We start from the raw sequence: 21,569 nt of genomic DNA on the forward strand, positions 1-21,569 counted from the left end.
CCCTCAAAGACTGATGATTCACCACTGAGTGGCAAACTATCTGACACACACTCTGACAGAAAGTAATTCAGTTGGGTTGGAAAATTTATGTTCTATTAAGTAGTTCTGTACATATATGATCAAAAGAAAATAATTTGGGCATACTCGTGTTAAGAATGAATATTGGGTTGTAAAATGTTTTAGGTTTTGTCTCTGGTTCACTTGGCAGATCATGATTTCTATTATACTAAATTAGGTCTGGAAGGTGTGTGTTTTTTCTTAGAACTGTGGGTAGAGGGATGGATGCAAGCTCATTAAAAAAAAAAGGTGACTAAAAATCTCACTGTGTCAGTATGAGTCAAGCTCATGATTTATACTAAACCCAGAAGGACAATGACTATTGCAGAGTTGTGTGTATGGCTGCAGATGTGAAAACTTCTTGCTATTTTGTGGTACACATGAGTGCATTGCTGCGGTTATAGGTCAGAGTCTTGGCACTAGGCAAGGACATTAATGATTTTGTTAACAGGCAGTGTGGGTTACAGTGTGTGTAGGTCAGAGAACTTTGTCAGGTTGCACGACTGACTAGTTTGCACTAAAAAAAAGCTTGAGATTGTTGTAAGTATTTAGAAATTAATGCCTTGATATGTAGCAGTATAAAATTGAGTCAACAGTAGTAATGACGAGCTGTACTATTCTAAAAGAAGCAGTTATTTGTCAGGTTGTGATGATGTAAGTGCCGGAAAACCATGTCTGAGAGAGAGCATTATTGCAGTACATGTCTTCCTGCCTGAAGAACTGGATATGCATTTGTCTTTAGTGACAGTTAACTAATTCAACTATATATTTGACTAATGTTAACTAAGTCAAACATACACTGTGTGGCCAAAAGTAAGTGGACACCTGACCATCACACCCGTATGTGGTTCTTCCCCAAACTGCCACAAAGTCGGAAGCACACAATTATAGGATGTCTTTGTGTACTGTAGCAGTACAATTTTCCTTCAATGGAACTAAATGGCCCAAACCTGTTCCAGCATAACAATGCCACTGTACACAAAAACAAGCTCCATGAAGACATGGTTTGCCAAGGTTAGAATAGAAGAACTTAACCCCACTGAACACCTTTGAGATGAACAGGAACACAGACCGTGTGCAAGGCCTTCATACCCTAATGCTGTAACATGGATTATTTTTACTTGTGTGGATCCAAAAACTAAAGGATATCTGTGTATGTGTTAACATTAAGATTTAACTAGAATTAAGGTCACAAACCTGTTTCAGCATGACCATGCCCCTGTGCACAAAGCGAGCTCCATGAAAAGCACATTTGAGTGTTTTATAGTGTATAGTGTATATATAGTGTACGTTGATCGATTTTTATTTCACTTTAGTAAATTCGAAACATTCTCCATTTACCTTGACAAAAAGTAAAGGTGCCAGATGAAGGCATTTTTCAAGTGAGAAAATGAAACCATAGTGCTCTGGTGAAAAGATTAGTAAAGTGAGACGGGGGAAGGGGGTGGGGCTTCCAGTCAGTTAATATCAGAATGTTGAAAACACCTGTTCAAACACCTATCAATCATTCCAGAGTCCACTGTCGACTGGCTCGTGTGCTGTTTTTACTGGAGGGGAAAAAGAACTCTCTTGGTGTATTTTGGTATATGTTTAATAACTCATAGCACTTTACTGGGGTGTTAAAATACAAAGCTCTTGGTGCAGAATGTGCGATGGTTGCCAGTTCTGTTTTCAGTTTAGATTGCCCTAATTGCCACCTTACTTCTGGATGCCTGCTTTGTTTCTGTTGCTTTAGGCATGGTTTGCATCATGTGATCCTATTTCTTTCTATTTTTCGTTTATGAAAGATTTTATTTTAAATTTAGATTAGTTAGTGCCATCTGCCAGAGTAGCAGTTTTATTAAGCAATGATTTCCTTTATCACATGACTTCATGTGGCACATTAATTGGGACAAATTGACTGGGATAACATGGAAGGCAAATAAAAAAAAAAAAGGTTTTTTGGTAGATTTCTATTCATTCATTTAGCAAGCTGTTTTTGTGCATCTAGCTGCTAAGTTACTGATTGTGCCAGAACACCTTTCCAGATCATTCCAGCTAACTTTAATCCATGCTCTTTACCATGGTAGAATGCCAATTGGGACACATTTGACAATTCTGACCAATCCATCATATGTACTATTTCTAACTCAATCCCTGGGTCCCCATGTGATACTCTTTTATCTTGGAAAGAAAGCTAACCAAACTCAACACAGATACTTGGTTACAAAATAGATTCTGTGGTACTTGGGTCATTTGGCAATGGCAAAATATCTGATTGAAAAGTGTTATAAATTTCTAATATTCATGCCTAACTCTCTGTAGATCTTACACAGAATAGTGTAAAGTCCAGTGAGCAGCAGTTCTGCGGGTGGAAATATCCACTGCCCAGAATGCACAACACATTGAAGCTTGAGGTGGATGGGCTACAACACCAAAAAACCACACTGGGTTTGACTCCTATCATCCAAGAACAGGAATCTAAGGCTACTGTGAGCAGAGGCTCACTGATACTGGACAGCTGAATTTTCCAAAAATGTTACCTGGCCTGATGAATCTTGATTTCTGATGCAACATACAGATGTTTGGGTCAGAATTTGACATCAACAAGATGATTTCATGGACCCAACCTGCCAAAAGTTCAGGCAGCGGGTGGTGGTGGTGGTGGTGTAGTGGTATAGGGAAAGTTTTTTCTTGGCACATTCTGGCCCTCATGCCAGTTAAGCATTTTTTGAATGCCACAGTATTGTTGACTACATGCATCTTACAATGGCTACTTCCAGCATTATAATGCACCATGTCACAAACTACAAGTCATCTGGAACTGAAATGACGATGAGCTCAGTGTTCATCAGTCGCCTCCCCAGTCACCAGATTTGAATCCATTAGAGCACCTTTAGGATGTTTAAGAATGGGAGATTCATAGCACGAATTTCTGACACCTTGTGAAATCCATATCATCTATAAATTTCTAAGGTTCTCTCCCAACATAAGAACTTTACTAGCTAGTTTGACATCACTTGGATAGAAGCAGCACAAGGTACCTACATATTTTACTTTTCTAACACACATTCATGGTCCGTGGTTTGCTTTTCTTTTGTTGTTTGTTGAAACAGATTGTTTTATGCTGTCTAAGACAAATCAAAGACGTTGGTTTATATTATGAGGTTTAATGAAGTGTTTTCTACTTGGCGAATCTCCATGTTATCAAGCCACCCGTAGTTTTTGAGCCTCACCATTAACAGTGTGTCTCAGCTTGATTCTGTCATTTCTAACGCCTGTCAGCGTGAAGCATTTCTCTGTTTTTTTCCCAAGTTCATTGAGCCATTTGGCAGTGACGTGTGAAATGATTTTTAATAAGCGTCATGTTTTCAGGGCAGGAGGTGTAATTTTGAAACATTTTGTTCAGCACATGCTGACCAGACACGTCGTCAGGAAAGGAACAGGGAGACTGGCTGTTATTTTTGATTGCCATCTTTCTTCTCTCCTGGGTAATTAAGTCTAAGCGGAGAGCTGTACTTTAAAGGGCCTACGCTTTACACGGAACTGAATTGGTGTGAGACTGCATGTGTGCATATATATACTTGATAAACTGTTAAATGTGATTTATTCTTGTGACTGGAAAATGACATCTTTTTATTGCGCTTCACCAAATTATATCTGGCTACTGTTTCTCTTTTCTTTTCTTTATCTTTATTTTTTCCTCTCAGAACAAGGTGGTGACTGTGGATAACATGAAAGTCAAGCTCCAGGTAAGTGAGTTGTCCATCATTTGCATCATTCTACCGCTTGTCCATAATTCAAGGTAGTCATGTGGTCATAATCTTGATCGTTAACATGCATAATATAAAGCATTTCATAAAGAAAGCAGCTGCTTAGTTATTCGGTGTAATTGTGCATTTGTTCCACAAATATAAACATTGTGTATTGACATAAAAACGACCATATCCAAAGTACCATCTTTTAACATCTAGCATTTGTAATAATACTGTAAATGGTGATAAAGATATACCAGCACTACAAAAAAAGAGACATCTTATCAAGTGAACATATCTTGAATATAGTCAAATTTGTTTGCATTATTTCCTATAAGGTAACAATGATCCAAATATAAGATTATTAATCCTATTTGTACAACCTGAAATAATCTTGCTCTATTGGTAGATCATTCTTACCATTTTAAGAATTTATTTCTTGAAGCAAAATTATTGGCAAATTGAAAATTTCAAACTTGAAAGTAGTACAAATGTCTAGAAATGGGTAATAATCTTATATTTAGTTTATGGTGTAATTTTTTGTTGCTGTTGATGGAATTTTTTGCCTTACACTATACAGCCAAAAGTTTATGGACACCTGACCATCACACCCATATGTAGGCCTTAACCAAACTATTTCCACAAATTTGGAAGCACAATATTGTATAGGATGTCTTTGTGTACTGTAGCAGTACAATTTCCCTTCACTGGTACACAAAACGCAAGCCAAGGCTTTCTTACCCTAATGCTGTAAAGTGGATTATTTTTGCCTTTGTGCCTCCAAAAACTAAAGCACCACAAGTGGTTTTACATTTAAAAAACAAACAAAACTCAGAATGGTATGATGTAAAGACTGGGCCTGATTTTCCTTCAAGTCCAGACTATACATTTATTCAGCCTATCATTGATTGCTGTGTCACCAAATACATTTGGTTAAATGGACCCTAGATTTTGTGTTCATTCTAGCTATGTATGTAATCCTGCTTCTCTGACACATCTGTAACACATCATCAGCAGTGATGGAGAAGGCGCACTTGAAATACAATAGCGGGTGTAATCAACATGAATCACTGAGATTTCAAAATGAATTTGGAAAAAAAAATGTAAATAGACTAAGCAAACATGGTGAAAGAAAAGCCAAATTACATGGAGGGACAAACTACAGAACGATAAGTTTTGTGGTTTGAACGAAAGAACTCGGCTGTTCTTTTCACCATGCTTGCATTTCTTTTTCTTTTCTTTTCTTTCCTTTTTTTTTTTTTTTTTTTTTTTTTTTTTTTTTTTTTTTTTTTTTTTTTTTTAAGTACACACATACTAATTATGGACTTGAAATTCTTGACTTTAAAAAACAAAATAGGAATCACAAATGGTGTTGCCTATCTGTCTATCAAAGAGTTTGTCTTCATGTATATGTGTAATAGGTTTATGTGTATGATGAGACCCTGTGTAATTAGACTCGACTATAATGGTATAATAATAGTAGTGCTGAGTTGCTGATGGATACTAGAATTTTTATAGCCCTCCCATTCAATATCATGAGATATTACATTTTCATAATTGTCTATTGGCAAATTAGGTTTTATGCAAGTCTCTATGCAGCACAGTAAGAGAATCCTGTTTTGTCTTCCACAGTGTTTTACAAAATAAATAAATAAAGAAAGAAAGAAAGAAAGAAAAATATTTAAGGTCAATTTTGTAACAATGTTGTACAGTAACTGCAGATTATTATTCTTCAAAAGCCCATTTGTGGAATCATACACAGTATCCTAGTTCTGTATATCGCATCTCCTTATAGCACAGCTGAGAAGCAAAAATATACTTTGCTTCCTGTGAGACTACCTTCAGGTTATTAGTGTGAATTGGCTGTTATATAACATCTGCTATTTCTGGCGTAGTTTGAAGGCTGGGTTCACACTTTCAGTCAACCTTTTCTTTCTTCCTGTTCAGAGATGGGATTTATCCAAAATCAGCCGAGCTTATGGTAAATGCTGAGCCTGGCACAGGATTCGTATCAAACTGAGTTCCTGTTTTTCTCTTCTTTTTTTTAAAAACCCCTTTTGAACATGACAAATAATTACATTTCCAAGATGCAGTGTTACTATATGAACCAGCTATTATTACTGATGTCAAGAGATGTTTAGAATAGTAGAGTAAATCCATCTTATTGATTGAATTGACTGTCTTGCAGATTTGGGACACGGCAGGACAGGAAAGGTTCCGCAGTGTTACTCATGCCTACTATCGAGATGCACAGGGTAACGGCACCTTTTTTTAGCCACTTTGTATAATAATCTGATCGTTTTGAAAAGGCGAAGATAAAGATGTTTGACAATAGTGCATTTTCAGCCCAGTAAAATGTTTGAGATGCTTGTCCTCAGTTTGTCTTTTCACCCCTTCAGCTCTCCTACTTCTGTATGACATTACAAGAAAATCATCTTTTGACAATATCAGGGTAAGTGTGGAATTCTAATGTGCAATTTGAGCGAGAAGTCATTTTTCTGTTCTGAAGCAGCATTTGCGCTCCTTTTCAAATGGCAGGGCTTTTTGTTTTCTTGATGCAAGGTCTGTCTTCTCACGTCATCTCAATTATTTTCTTCCATCTGTATCACCATGCAGGCCTGGCTGACTGAAATACATGAATATGCACAGAAGGATGTGGTCATCATGTTGCTTGGCAACAAGGTAAGTGGAACTTCCTGGGGAGGAGCTCAAGAAACTCCTCTGAAAGTAAAACTGAATAATACTCACCTGTATTTGTTTTAAGTTTTTAAATGGTGATGCTTGGGAAATCCCTAACAAGATTTGCAAGGAAAGTATAAGATTTTATAGAAAATGTAAGCTGCTCTTGGTATTCACTGTCATTTTTTTTTTTTTGCAAAATATTAGTAGACAAGTGAAACATTTCTGACACAATTCAGATGATTGACCTTTGTCAGGCTGCACTGACCCTTGTGGGCTTTATGGTGTCCTGTCCTAAGCCTGAAAAGTAATAACTTGATAATAGTGTAGTGTTTTTGCAACTGTGCAATATGGACCTCTGCTAGTATAAAGTGCAACATGCAGACATTTGTGTGTGCATTTAATTCAAAGGCCTGCACAGCTGGCTGCATGTGATAAGAGCCGTAGGCACCTGGTTTAATCCCGTTGACATAAATGCAGCACTTCCTGTTCTCGACTGCATGATTTGAGAAAAGCTGGTCTTGGAAATACACAAATATCCAGTCACATAAAAAGGTTTTTACATCCATATTTTTGCTTGTGAAAACCATGTAATGGATTTGTTTGTAATGGTTTTTCACAGTAATCTTCTTTTTCTCACTTTTTTATACAAAGACATAGTTTATAGTATTCTAATAATCACTTAAATGTTGAGTAATCAGTCAACACACTAATACTCGATAACAATGAGGCATTTTATCTGAATAAATGTATCAAATACAAATTTCTCTCATTCATTATTTTGATATATATATATATCTCGTTTATACAGACATTAGTTTCTGAGCTGGCACAGTTTTAGTCTCACCTCTCTCACCAGCTGTTGCACTGCTGAGGTTGATGTTGAATATGAATTACTTTCATTGTGCCAGTAAATGACTAAACACAAATCAAAAATAGTGGATTATTGAATGCAGTCCAGTATTGAAGTGGCTCCTCACATTCTTACTGACACCTACCATTGTTGTTAATAATAATAATAATAATAATAATAATAATAATATTAGTAGTAGTAGTATTAGTAGTATTAATATTATTATTATTATACCACATGTTGAATTTTCAATTCTGATTGGTCTGAGGGTGTTGATTACTATTCTATAACAGGAGTGTGTCTGCAAGGCGAATCACTGGTTTATATTAATGCTCTTATGCTAATACTTTATAGTTTCTATAGTAACAACTTGCACAGGGGCTTGAATGGTTGAAGGTCCACATTAACAGATCAAAACAATTTGTAATCGTTGATATGGTGAACTGTTCTGTGAGGAGATGTTTCTTTAGCATTTTTTGGCTAATATATAGTTGTGTCCAGTGCAACGCTTTGTAAAGCTGTTCCTTTAAGATTTTAGACACAGGAACATCTTTTCACGCTAACATAATGAGGTGCTTTTTTTTTTTTTTTTTTTAAATCTTATGGAACGAGAGGCTGGTGCTGCTTTAGTTTGAGAACAGGAACTAACTGGTTTCCGGAGGTTACACAACATCAACTGTTACTAAAGAGTGATAAAGTACATGTTCTGTAATAATTAAAAAATTGTTAGTGTTACAAGCAAATTGCTGTGGTACAAGAGGAATAAACCCCTCTGGGTGTGGTGTTATTGGAAAAATAATCAATTTCAGGGTGTAAACAGTAACTCTGCTTCACAACAGGCCGGATCACACCGCCTATGTAACAGCGCACTCCATCATGTTTTAGCGTTTAAATAATGTCGTTGAACACTGCATGCCAGTTTAAGACATGTTTTCTAACACGTGCTAGCCTGGATACTGACACAACCTGGCTTACATTCTTTGATCAATTTGCATATTGATAAAGCACTGAAAGTGGAATAAAATCCAGGTGGTTACATTTGAGTAATGAGCATATATGACTGTGTGCATTTCTACAGTCAGACATGGCAGCTGAACGAGTCATTAAGCCTGAGGAAGGACAGAAGCTGGCCAAGGTAAGAGACCCTTATTCCACTTCACAAATTCAAAAACACAGCCTTTTCACTAACTCTTACAGTGAATGAAATACATAACAGGGATAAATCAGGGGTATTCAATAAAATTTGTAAAGGTGGAACTGCATAAAATTAATAATTTAAACAACGGTCCAACAAAGCAACTAACTTGACTGAATGTTGACCACCGTTTATGGTTAATTATGATGTAAAAGAAGACTCACTGATTTGAAGTTGGTGTTTTTGTTTGGTTATGAGACATCTGTTTTGAACTTGACACTGAGAATAAAAGCATACTTCTCTGTCCATCACACATACGTCTCAAGCTGTGTTCGCTAATAAAATCAGCAAAAAAAGGAAAAATCTTTGTCAGTGAAAACTCTTCCTTTTCTCAGTAAGCTGTCATCAAGTAAATAATTTAAATCTAAACATAAATGCATGTACAAGCTGCAACAGAGTATCTGCTACAGAAGCCATGATGGTTCATGTTTAAAAAAAGGGAGCTGCTGAAATATGGACATTATGTGTACGTACTGTAGATCACTTTTGCTACAGTAATTTTTGAGTGCTCAGTTTGTAAGCACTGTAAGCACAGCACTGGAGGTAAGAGGCTGACTTCAGTTCTGTCTTTACTCACTTGGAAGACATGCATTTTAAAGGTGTGAAGTGTATGAGAATGAATACGGATTTAGAAGGTGCAATTGGTTTGGTAGGAGAGAATATGAGACAACTGCGAGGGTGTGAGAATGTCTGAGGGCCATTGTTGAGGAGGAGAAATTGTATGGGCAGTGCTTTTGTAAGAAATGTGAAGTACAGGTCCAAAAATGTATATTCGTTAGTGTTATTAGGTCAGTGTCAATGGACGCGTGTTGTAAATGATGAAGTAGTTTGTATGAGTGGCAAAAACACATGCAAGTTTGTACCACAAGTCCTGTTGCTTACACTTACTGACTGTGTGTGCAGAAATGTTCAAGTAAATACTGATAAGCCAAGAACACTTCCTAAACCTAAGGTACTTTGGAGGGATATGTGTTTGCTTTATTAAAGGTGCAGTAGTCCTTTCTTCAGCACATGTGTATTAAGTGGCTGAGAAAACCTTTTTGGTGAAAACTGACTTCTAGTCCAGAATGCTTGTTTGTGTTTGGATTCGCCTCCTGTCAGTCATTTTATAGACACTTTACAGGCCAACATGGAGCCTGGGGCGGAGCTTCGAGAACATAGGTGGGAATGAGGAGATGGGCACAAGGAGTTTAAAAAAAAAATCATTAAAATGTTGAATCCACCTACATAACTGTTAGAGACCTAGTCTTGGGGGAAAAAATAGTCTGATCTTACCTAATGCACCTTTAAATGACATATGATGCCAAACTCTTCACTGGAGTCTGATACCAAAATTTTATACACAGTTCTGGGAATTTATGAAGTTAGCATTGCATATACGTGTAAATGCAACTATACACATTTTGTACTGTGTTTTTGCTGGGTTTTAAGATGTCATACTGTATATATGCAAAAATAAATAAATATATATATATATATATATATATATATATATATATATATATATATATATATATATATATATATATATATTAGCACAAATCCTCACTAATTAGTAATACTAATTTTGCTAGATTAATAGTTTGGTTTTTTAAGTTGAATATGATTTAATTACTGAAACACCACTCTGTCATAGATTCAGTTTGATATGTGTCTGTTATAGTATCTTAAAAACAAAAACAGCACATCATTCATGTTTACGGTACAAATCAGCTTAAACAGAGCACAGACGAAAGACAAATTTTGTATTACATTTTGTTGCATGACAAATTCATAGAGGTCAATACTGGTCTAGTGTATGTGTGAACAGATTGTTGTTGTTGTTGTTGTTGTTGTTGTTTTCTTTTCTAAAAACAAACCTTGCCTCCCTTTTATTTTAAACAAGGAGTATGGAGTTCCTTTCATGGAGACGAGTGCCAAGACAGGTGTTAATGTGGAGCTTGCATTCCTCGCCATAGCAAGGCAGGTTCTGTTATTAAAACTATACTGTTTTTCTTGTAATTCTAATTAAATAGTTTATTAAGTACTTACAGCTGTTCTCATAACATGTAAAACAAAACAGTAAAAAAAAACAAAAAAACAACAACTTTCCATTTTCCCAGCCTTCATTTAGAAATAATAATTTTTCCATCATTAATTGGCATTGCAAAAGTCATTTGATGATTGTTGTTGTTATTATTATTATTATTAGTAGTAGTAGTAGTAGTAGTAGTGTTTTTGTTGATGTTGCTATTATTGTTGTTGTTGTTGTTGTTTTAATGTAAAATTCTACCCATTTTACTTCCTTTAATTTTCCATCAACCCAAATGTTGAAATAATATTGTAAAGTGATGATCTAGTAACTGGTAGTTAAAACATTGCCTGTTTTGTCTTTATTGTAAACACAGAGAGCTGAAGCACAGATCAGCCCAACAGCCTCATGAGCCGAAGTTCCAGATCCATGATTACATCGAGACCCAGAAACAGAAGTCCAACTGTTGCAGTTCACTCATGTGATGACTTCACCTACTCGTAACGGAGCGAGGAAGGAAGAGACAAACCAATAAGGAAGAAAGTGGCAACAACAAATCCACGCAGAAAAGCAGTGATGGCCAGCGATAATGGTGTGAAGAGACATAATGTGTGAGAGAAATACTTATTTGGATGTGTGTGGCATTAAACCCCTCTTGCTTTTACCATCAGGTGTAGACTTTGTCTGTCTTTGTTCTCTGGCTGTAATTAAAGATAATGGAGCTTAGTGTGCTGAGGTATGCAGCAGCTGTATGTGGATTCTCCAAGCGCTTGTCTCTCTGGGGGTTTTTTGGGTTTTTTTTTTTTTTTTTTTTTTGAGTTAATTATTAAATGAAGCAACCCAAATCTCTTGTTAAATATACAGTTCATTTTGGTTCACTTGTGAGGACGGTATTTTTCTCTCATCATCATCTCTCTTAATTCGAGTACTGAAGTTGGTATAAGTGTCAAAACTACAGCTCTAAGCACATTTACAAATTTGGACCACTAACATTGAAAACTGTTCTAAGCCATATTTTTATGTTAATGAATTTGTATATAGAAATTTGTGGTTTTGTAGTTTTATGTTCATGATGCCTTGTTTTTGAGTAAAGTGTTTCTCTGAAATTTAATTCAAAAAGCAAATCAATGGACTTTCACACCACCTTTACACTTGGCATCTATCTGTGACTTCTTTTTTTTTTTGGTGGGGGGGGGGTCCAGGCTATTTGGTCATGTTCTCATGATTGTAACATGCAGTTCACATCTGTATAAACATCTGGTTTGTATATCAGATTTGTGAGGTGTTTAAATTATCAACTCTTGATGTTAAATTGCGTTGTGAAACTAGACTTGATTATTGAATATTGCTACTAGTCTTATTTAGTTGTTATGTGTAACTCAGTGACTTTGTTCCTGAGATCACAAAGTGCCAAGACAAATTGCTCTGTATAGATACTGTATAAATTTCTATTTTGTAATGTAGAGTGTTGTTGCAATGTGTTTCTTAAGTTATGTAAGTCAATTTACAGAAGTGGTTCTGTTAGGGGTTGGATGAAAATCTTCTATTCCCTTAAAGTTTCTTTACTTTTGTGGTGGTGTTTTCTTTTTCATATCTTACTTTCTTACTTTGGTGTTTTCTTATCCTAATTTTAGGAGTTATGCTTGGTAATGTCTAATAATAATAGAAAAAAGCACAAAGGTCATATTTTATTAACCCATGTGCGTCAATTAAAAAAAGTTACACATAGGTCCATAGAGGACAAAAATGTCCATCTCCAAAGACCATCATAAAAACATTATATACGAATATATGTTTCCACTTTCAGAATGCTGGTTTGTTTATGTAATGCCACAGACATTTAGTTAAAAAAAAAAAAAAGTAATTATTTTCCATACACTACATGCTAAGCAGAATTTTCTTTTCTTTGATTATTAGTCTTTTTGATTTGTCAATGATTAATAACAGCATTAATTTTGATGCATTCATATTTTTGATGCAGTGTCAGATTAAAAAAAAAAAAAAAAACCAGACAAATGAAAAACCTACCACTCAGGTCCATAAAGGACAAAAATGTCCATGTTAAAAAAAACTGTCATAGAAATATTATATATTAATATATTTTTTTCCAATTTCACTGACTTCGATTTTTTACCAGCATCAGTTCTGATCATAATTACCAGGCATTCATTCATTTTCAGAGTTGTAACCCTTTAAGCGCTGTCTCATAAGGAAAAAATCTTCAAAGCTCAGTAATCTTCTGTGACTCGTATACATGGGATGGGATTTGTGATTTCCGGTACAATATCATTTCTTTCTTTCAAACTGTTCACACACACACAATTTTCAGTACACACATACATACCACAACTCTGATATCCATACACACAATTATAGCTGCATCATTTATTCAGTTGGTCTGCAGCACTCTATAATACAGCAGAATCAGAAAAAAGGAAAAGTATGTATTTTCCCCCAGAGGCTAAACCTGAGAAAATACTACACGTTTCAGAAATAAAAGAAAAAAAATCAATGTTTTGAAACCTTTTCAACAAAATAAAAGCCTATTAACACCAAATGCATGATTTTATGAATAAATGTCATGGGGATTAAATATTGCAGTTTGAATTGGTTTCAATGGGGAATTTTTTGTCCTTAAGATCCTGAGTGTAACTATTTCGTGTACCTAGTTTAAAATAGATTTATGAAAGCAAATGAAGGTGAAATATTTAAAATTCCAATAAAAATACACACCTTTTGCAAAATATATGCTTTGCATTAACACAGACAAAATGATGGGAAAAAAAAATGAAAAAGACATCCATAAAGACACATAAGGGTTAAATGATTGTTTGGTAAATGTAATAAGAACACTTGTGTACCTGCTCATTCATGTAGTTATCCATTCAGCCAATCATGTGGCAGCAGCTCAATGCATAAAATCATGAAGATACAGGTCAAGAGCTTCAATTAATGTTCACCTCACACATCATAATGTGGAATAAATGGGATCTCTATGTCTTTGACCGTGACTTGGTGCCAAACAGGCTGGTTTGAATATTTCAGAAAGGGTTTCCTGGGATTTTTACATTCATCAGTCTATAGCTTTGCACAGAATGGTGTGAGTGAGTGTCATTTCAACTCTTTGTCATGGTCATCAAACCATTCCTGAGCAATTTTTGGAGTGTGACAGGGCACATTATCCTGCTGAAAGAGGCCAATGCCATGAAGGGGTGTACTTGATCTGCAACAATGTTTAGGTATGTGGTACGTGTCAAAGTAACATCCACATGAATGCCAGGACCCAATGTTTCCCAGCAGAACATTGCCCAGAGCGTCACACTGCCTCCACTGGCTTGCGTTCTTCACATAGTGCAACCTGGTGCCATCTCTTCCCCAGGTATGTGACACACACGCACCTGGCCTTCCACGTGATGTAAAAGAAAACATGATTCATCAGACCTGGTACCTTCTTCCAGTGCTCCATGGTCCAGTTCTGATGCTCACGTGCCCATTGTAGGCATTTTCGGGGGGTGGACAGGGGTCAGGATGGGCACTCTGACTGGTCTGCAGCTACGTAGTCCCATGTGCAGCAAGCGGCGATGCACTGTGTGTTCTGATGTCTTTCTGTGTTCTGATGTCGTAGCCAGCATGAACCTTTTCAGCAATTTGTGCTACAGTAGCTCTTCTGTAAGATCGGACCAGATGGGTTAGCCTTTGCTCCCCATGTGCATCAATGAGTTTAGGGCACCCATGACCCTGTCTCAGGTTCACCAGTTGTCCTTCCTTGGACAATTTTTGGTAGGTACTAATCACTGCATACCAGGAACACCCTACAAGACCTACCATTTTGGAGATGCTCTGACCCAGTCCTCTTGCCATCACAATTTGGCCCTTGTCAAAGTCACTCAGATCCTTACATTTGCCCATTTTTCCTGCTTACAACACATCAACTTCGAGAAATGACCGTCCATTGGCTGCATAATATATCCCAACCCTTGACAGGTGCCATTGTAACAAGATAATCAATGTTATTCACTTCACCTGTCAGTGGCTTTAATATATGACTAAGGGTTAGGAGGGTTACTTTAAAAATTTATTCCGTTACAGTTACAAAATACTTCATAAAAAATTTAATCAGTAATGTAATCCAAGTATTACAATATGAAAGTAATGTAATCTGATTACTTTTTGGATTTTTCTGTTGGCTTTATTTACATATGTGACATATGTAAATAAAGTCAAGAGAACAGCAATATGATTTAAAATACTTATTTAGAGTTTATTTTAGAGCTTAAAACCTGTTCAAGGTTTGGATTTGTTTTGTCAATGTTTGGACCTGGTTTTTTTTTTCTTGGGAGGGGGCTTAATAGCATTCAAAACAGTGTTACTATGAATGCAGACTTTAATACACTGAAAAAGACACACCATTAGCATCACAAATATATATCAATAAAATTGGCTTCACTGCCCACATTTAAATTTTTTTCCTACATTCTTTTGAATGTCCATGGAATAAAATAAAATGTTAGATGCCATGAGTGTACCTTCTGCCCCTTCTGCCATCATTCACACATTTTAATGGCCATGCAATACGAAGCAATGTGATAACATGAAATTAAAAATGACCTTATATTGCCATGGGCATCGTTTTGACTCAGGACAGTTATCATTTGCTGCTACTGTCAAGCAACTGTTCGACGCCGTACACAACAGTGCTTAACGTTCTCTGAGAGTAGGCTAATGGTTTACAGGCAGGAATTTGGTCAATAGTTGCTGCAAGCCTTTTAGAATCGACCAGTTGGTGTGTGAGAAGGTGGGAATTACAGAGAGGGGTTAAAACAATGCAAATATGTGCACACATGATGCAGTATTAGACCATAAACACATCATAATGAAACTAAAGCCAAATCCCAGACATTTTCTCAGATTTAGACTCTTTAAGGTCTGAAAAAGAGAACATGTCCAGGAAAAAGAGGACGTAAGGTTACCCTGACAAAAGCATTTCAGAAAACAATTTGTGTTAATTTCTAGGCTCACTTGAGTCTTGACTGGCAAGAGAGAACCAGAACTATAATCAAGCAACAAGTATTGTGTTATATCAAAAGATTAAGTTCTTTGGTTTTAAACGAAAAAAAAATTATAATAATAATCCTGATAGTATTTCCTTTTTTTTTTTTTAACAAAATGTACATGTAATCTGATTACTTTGTTTTTTGACGTAACTGTAACAGATTAGAGTTACCAACACCCTATTGTACAAACTATAGATAATAAGAAAAATAATACAAATAAATTTTCACTTCTACATTATCGAGTAAGTACAAAACATTTTAGATTTCCAAACATTAGTTTTCCAGCACAAAATTAAATGTTACAGAAAAATGTTTGTATGTCAATAAGAGACATTTTTCAGACAATAAACACAATGAGCTGCTGGGTTTTGCTGCAAAAAATAAGAAGCAAGTGCGAAAGTTAAGGTCTCCAGAAGAACCATGACTGGTTCTGCAAGATGCTCAATAAAACTTACAGCTCATTTCCTTATAAAACTACACTAAGTCTACTTTTTTTTTTTTTTAAAGGGTCATCACACCAAACATTGCCTTTGTTTAATTTATTACTGTTTACTGCTCTTTATTGTATTTTTGTGAATGGAGAAATATTTGATTTCATTACTTTTGAAGGCATCTTATATATATATATATATATATATATATATATATATATAGTGTTTAATGCATATATATATATATATATATATATATATATATATATATATATATATATATATATATATATATATGCATTAGACACTAGATTTGAACTGAAATAGGATCGATTCTCAAGTACGATTAATTTTTCAGATTTTCACATCTCTAATGAAATTCACACTCGCCCTCTAATGACCAAGAACAGAAAATACAACTTACATAAGATGACACTAAACAGGTTTATATGGAATAGAGATTACAACTCACACATGCATATAAAATACTTTAAAATACTACTCATAATACTATTTCACATTGTGTCTACATCAGTAGTTCTCAAGCGTTTTGTAGCCAGGCACCTTTTTAACTGTAAAATAAATTCCATGAACCCTCAGCACAGATTTATTTCATGAACACTATTTAAATGTGCACAATATTTTGTCTATTTATTAGATCCATAGAGATGTTCTTGAAAATTCCACTGACAGTATATAGATATATAAACAATATTAAGTGAGTCCGATCTGAGATGACTACAGATCTTTTTGGTCTCTTTGTGGAATCTCACCAACCCCCAAACGCCTTTACAGCACCTCTGGATTTGGCCTGTAAAACACCATAGAATTATGATTCCACTTTCATAACCATGGTTAACATTACAATTCAGAACTAAGTCTGACATGATGAACACACTTATTTCTCCCACAGTGTTCTCAATAAACCCTTCAGTTGGTACATACAGCTGTTCTACAACTCTTGGGCATTACTTGTGCATATTGTAATGTTATATAAACTGGTAATCTGGGCCAAAATCAAGCTCACGTTTCATTTTATTAGCTAGTGCCAGGCAGATAGGTGGCAGCAAAAGTAAAGACAATCTGAGTTCACTGGGTTCAAGTTGGAGACGTAGATGAAACCCTCCAACTGGACAAGATTAAGGTTTGATCCTCTTCCTGGCCAGGAGAAGTACAGGAAAAGGCTTGCATTAATTGCATGAAGCTTCATTTGCAGGCAAGTTCATTGTACATCATTGCGCCTCTTACCAGAAGGCAAAGTTTCTAGAATTTACATAGTGTCATAACGACAAAGAGTAAACAAATCTCATCCAACCATGCACAAAGATTATAAGAGACATTTGACCTTGTTGAAAATGTTTGAATATGACAAATGATAACACGGCTGTTGTCTTGATGTCTTGCCATATAGCTGAGGTCATAGGTTTACACATGCTTTGCAGAATCTGCAAAATGTTAATAATAATAATAAAAAATAATAATAAGAGTGATAATAAAACTTGCACTATGTTTTATTTAGCACTGTCCAGATTAAGCTATTTCACATAACAGATGTTCACATATGGTCCACAAGACACAATAATACCTGAATTTACACAAATGAACCGGTTCAAAAGTGTACATACGCTTGATTCTTAATACTGTTTGTTACCTGGATGATCAACGACTGTGTTTATGTTTTGTGATAGTTCTTCATGAGTCCCTTGTTTGTCCTGAGCAGTTAAACTGCCCACTGATCTTCAGAAAAATCCTCCAGGTCCAGCATTCTTTGCTTTTTTATTTTATTTAAAGCTTTTATTATTTTTCATTTAGTACTGCCCTTCAGAAGCTACATAAAATATTTACATGTTTCTCAGAAGACACAATAATAACACTTTACACCCATTATCCTGTTCAAAAGTTGACATCCCCTTGGCTCTTAATGTAGCAAGTTGCCTTCTTGAGCCTCAGTGAATATTTACATCTTTTGTAATAGTTCTGTCCCTAAATTGTCATCAGTGTGAAAAGATGGATCTCAAAATATTGTTGGAAAGGGGTCAAATGTGTATTCTTTACATAGGCTTTAAAAAATATGGTTAAAATAAAAAATTGATAGGAAAAAACATATTCAGACACTACAAATTACCACCATTAGTACTTTGTTGCGAAGTACTGTTTGTTGGCAGTTACAGCTTAAAGACACCTACTATAAGAAGTAATCAGCTTTTTGCAGAATTGTGGTTCAATGTTGGCCCATTCCTTTTTGCAAATTGCCTGCAATTCACCAAGGTTATGAGGGTCCCTATGCTGGAATTGCAATTTCAAAATCCTCCACAGATTTTCAATGGGATTTATGTCAGGATATTGGCTAGGCCATACAACACCGTGTTGAGTTATTTTGGCTGTATGTTTGGAGTCATTGTTTTGTTGAAACATCTGTCTTCTCCCTAGATTCAGTTTCTTGGCCAATGAGATCCAGTTCTTATCCTGGTACATCAACTCATGTGCTGGTTCATTGTTCCATTCATGTTTCCTTCGATGACATGCAATGCCCCAGTTCTATAAGCAGAGAAGCAGCCCCATATCATGATGCTCCCACTTCCAGACTTCACTGTGGGTGAGGTGGATCAGACACATTTCTTTCTCCACACGTGACAAACAGAATTATACCTAGAGCTCTTTTTTGTTTCATCTGACCAGAGTATATTCTTCCAAAAGAGTTCTGATTTGTCCAAAAGATTTTAGACATGCATTTCTGTACTTCTGTTTTAGCAGAGGAGTTGTACGTGGGGTGTAGGAATGGATATGATTGTGGTGCATTTCATTGCTTATTGTTCTCTGTGTAATTGTTGTTCCTTCTGCTTTCAAGTTGTCCTGCGTCTAGTTTTGAGTAACTGCTGGCTTCGGTCTTACATTCCTTATCATTATTTCATATTTGCTGTGGCACTGTACCTTTTTCCATTCAAGTGTTGTTTAGTATTTACATTTAACATTAGGAAGCTCCTTCACCTTCACTATGATTGTTACTTCTTGCATGAAATCTTCCCAACCAGTTGCAACATCATTTATAATAATGAAACTGATTTGTACAGAACAATTTTTGAGCATTTACATCTAGAACTTAGTTTATTTTTATGTAACCTTTCTAGACATAGTGGATATATGCACTGGAAGTATATTAAATAACAATAACAATAATGTACATTCACTTGTTTCCCTCATTGTATGCCATTTTTTAACTAGCCCAATGTGATATACAAACCGCCACTATGGTAATTCTGTCTGCTTCTCCTACACTGAAAATGTTCTTAGAGCAAGCATAGGGCAGTGTGATTCCTCCCCAATGGACCTTAGCTCTATTGCAGCTCCCATTTTTGACTAGTAAGTGCAATAATAACACTATGGAAGCTAAGTGGGGCAAGGAGTTCGCTTCCTCACTATTGTGCAACATCTGGAAAGGCGATGGAACTTTGGTTTTATCTGTCAAATGGCAACATTTCTTAAAAATAGTTGATCATTCAAAAGAGGTCATTTCAGTGGAATTTATAAGAATATTTCACTGGAATATATAATGTATGTGGTTGTTAATGAATCTGTTGAACAGCTCATATGTAAGGTGACCCTGTGGATGAACTGGTACTGATGTTCTGTATATGAGAGGAAATTGGGCTGTGTCGTATGTAAAACATGTAGTAAATAAATAAATAAATAAATAAATAAAAATAATATAATAATAATAATAATAATAATAATAATAATAATAATAATAATAATGTTTTAAATCATGTAGGTATCAAATCAGGTTATTGTGATGTAAAAATAAGTAAACCAAGATAAATCATGTCAAAACTTTATTTAGGGTTAATCAGAATAATTTCATTGATGACAGCTGTATGATAATTACTTTTGAACATGAGATTGAATGTGATTGGTTCATTCTGAACACAGCCACATCCCCAATTATAAAAGGATGTGTACACTTACTGTATGCAGCCAGGTTATCATAACTTTGTTACTTTCCTATTTTCCCCTACAAGGTTTCTGATATCTTATACGTTGTAATTTCACATTGAAGGTGGGAAAAGTTCTAACATGATTTATCTTGGTTACATTTTTTTTACATCACAAAAACCTGCCATTTTAACAAGGGTGCGTAGACCTATAGACTTATATAGATAATCTAGTTATATGTAGGCAGGAGTCATCTGCTGCCCAGTGTACTCCTCTATCCCTGTAGTATTTTATGGAATGAGTGGGAGGGGTTCTCATCCTCCTCTCTTCCACAATGTCCACTGTGTACACTTTAGCCCCCCAGGACCCAGCCAGACTTTCTAATGATCTTGTTCATTCTGTTAGTGTCCTTAGCTGAAATGCTGCTCCCCCAGCACACATCAGCAAAAAAGATGGCACTCAACAAAACATAGATTAATAGAAAGTTCTCAGCAGCTGGCCCTTCACACCAAAGTACCTCAGCCTCCTCAGGAAGTACAGTTTGCTCCAGCCCTTCTTGTACAGCCTGTATTTGTAATGCACAACATCATTGTTGCATTAAATCTGTGAATGGTTCTTGAAACTTTCATGAATAAGGGTCAGGGTCTAAACTTATGTTCTCTCAGCATGAAGGAAAAGTGATAATAGGGCTCAGGGATTATGCATAAACCGGATAAATGTTTAAAGCTACAAAAAAAAAAAAAAAAAGCTCAAGGAAACAGAAAAGTGTAATACCAAACAAAAGCTTATATGACTGGATTTTTGGAAACTACTTTTAAAGATGATGGGTTTTTTTTAGAATGGGAAGTTTTAGCAATGCTGAATAATTCCCTGCTAAAAAAAAAAAGACCCCAATAGAAACCTTCACAGAAATTCTAATGGTTTCCACTACAAATAGCATTACTATCCATCAGCTGTTAACTATTAAATCCATTACCAAATGGTTTCCATTATGTAGTAGGAGGTATTATGGACATTGGTCCTTAATGGTATCCATTAGACAAACAGTGCCCTCCACTAATATTGACACCCTTGGTAAATATGAGCAAAGAAGGCTGTGAAAAATTTTCTTTATTGTTTAACCTTTTGATCTTTTGTTAAAAAAATTACAATAATACTATGCTCTCATGTATATCAAACAATTACAAACACAATGCAGGTTTATATAAAACAAAAACTTTGTTAAATATAGGTGTGCAACAATTATTGGCACTCATGAACTTATGAGAGAAAAATATATTTGAAGTATATTCCCTTTGATATTTTACTTTTTTTTTGTACACCTGGGTGACTAGGAACAGGAAGTTGTTCAACCATGACTTCCTGTTTCACAGGGGTATAAATATGAGGTAACACCAAACTCCCTTAGTCATTCATAGCAATGAGTAAGACCAAGGAATATAGCTGTGATGTTCAGCAAAAGGTTGTTGAGCTTCACAAAATGGGAAGTGGCTTTAACAAAATAGCACAAGCATTGAAAATGCCCATTTCCACCATCAGGGCAATAATTAAGAAGTTCCAGTCAACTGGAAATGTTATGAATCAACCTGGAATGGGACGTGTGTCTATACTGTCTCAACGCACTG

The 21,569-nt window shown here is 35.6% G+C and overlaps 1 protein-coding gene across 1 annotated transcript in view; it reads left to right on the forward strand.

Annotated features, from left to right (window-relative positions):
* The window catches only part of zgc:112183 (uncharacterized protein LOC550410 homolog), an 18,657-nt gene extending 6,558 nt beyond the window's left edge, over nucleotides 1-12,099 (forward strand). The window contains exons 3-9 of the mRNA XM_053610223.1: nucleotides 3,747-3,788; nucleotides 5,980-6,046; nucleotides 6,191-6,243; nucleotides 6,408-6,473; nucleotides 8,402-8,458; nucleotides 10,404-10,484; nucleotides 10,910-12,099. Of these exons, the coding sequence (XP_053466198.1) occupies nucleotides 3,747-3,788; nucleotides 5,980-6,046; nucleotides 6,191-6,243; nucleotides 6,408-6,473; nucleotides 8,402-8,458; nucleotides 10,404-10,484; nucleotides 10,910-11,014 (471 nt within the window). The 3' untranslated portion in view covers nucleotides 11,015-12,099. The remainder of the gene's footprint in view (nucleotides 1-3,746; nucleotides 3,789-5,979; nucleotides 6,047-6,190; nucleotides 6,244-6,407; nucleotides 6,474-8,401; nucleotides 8,459-10,403; nucleotides 10,485-10,909) is intronic.
* Nucleotides 12,100-21,569: the final 9,470 nt, after the last annotated feature.

Source organism: Ictalurus furcatus, chromosome 2 (genome assembly GCF_023375685.1).
Source record: "Ictalurus furcatus strain D&B chromosome 2, Billie_1.0, whole genome shotgun sequence".
In the NCBI taxonomy this organism is placed as follows: Eukaryota; Metazoa; Chordata; class Actinopteri; order Siluriformes; family Ictaluridae; genus Ictalurus; species Ictalurus furcatus.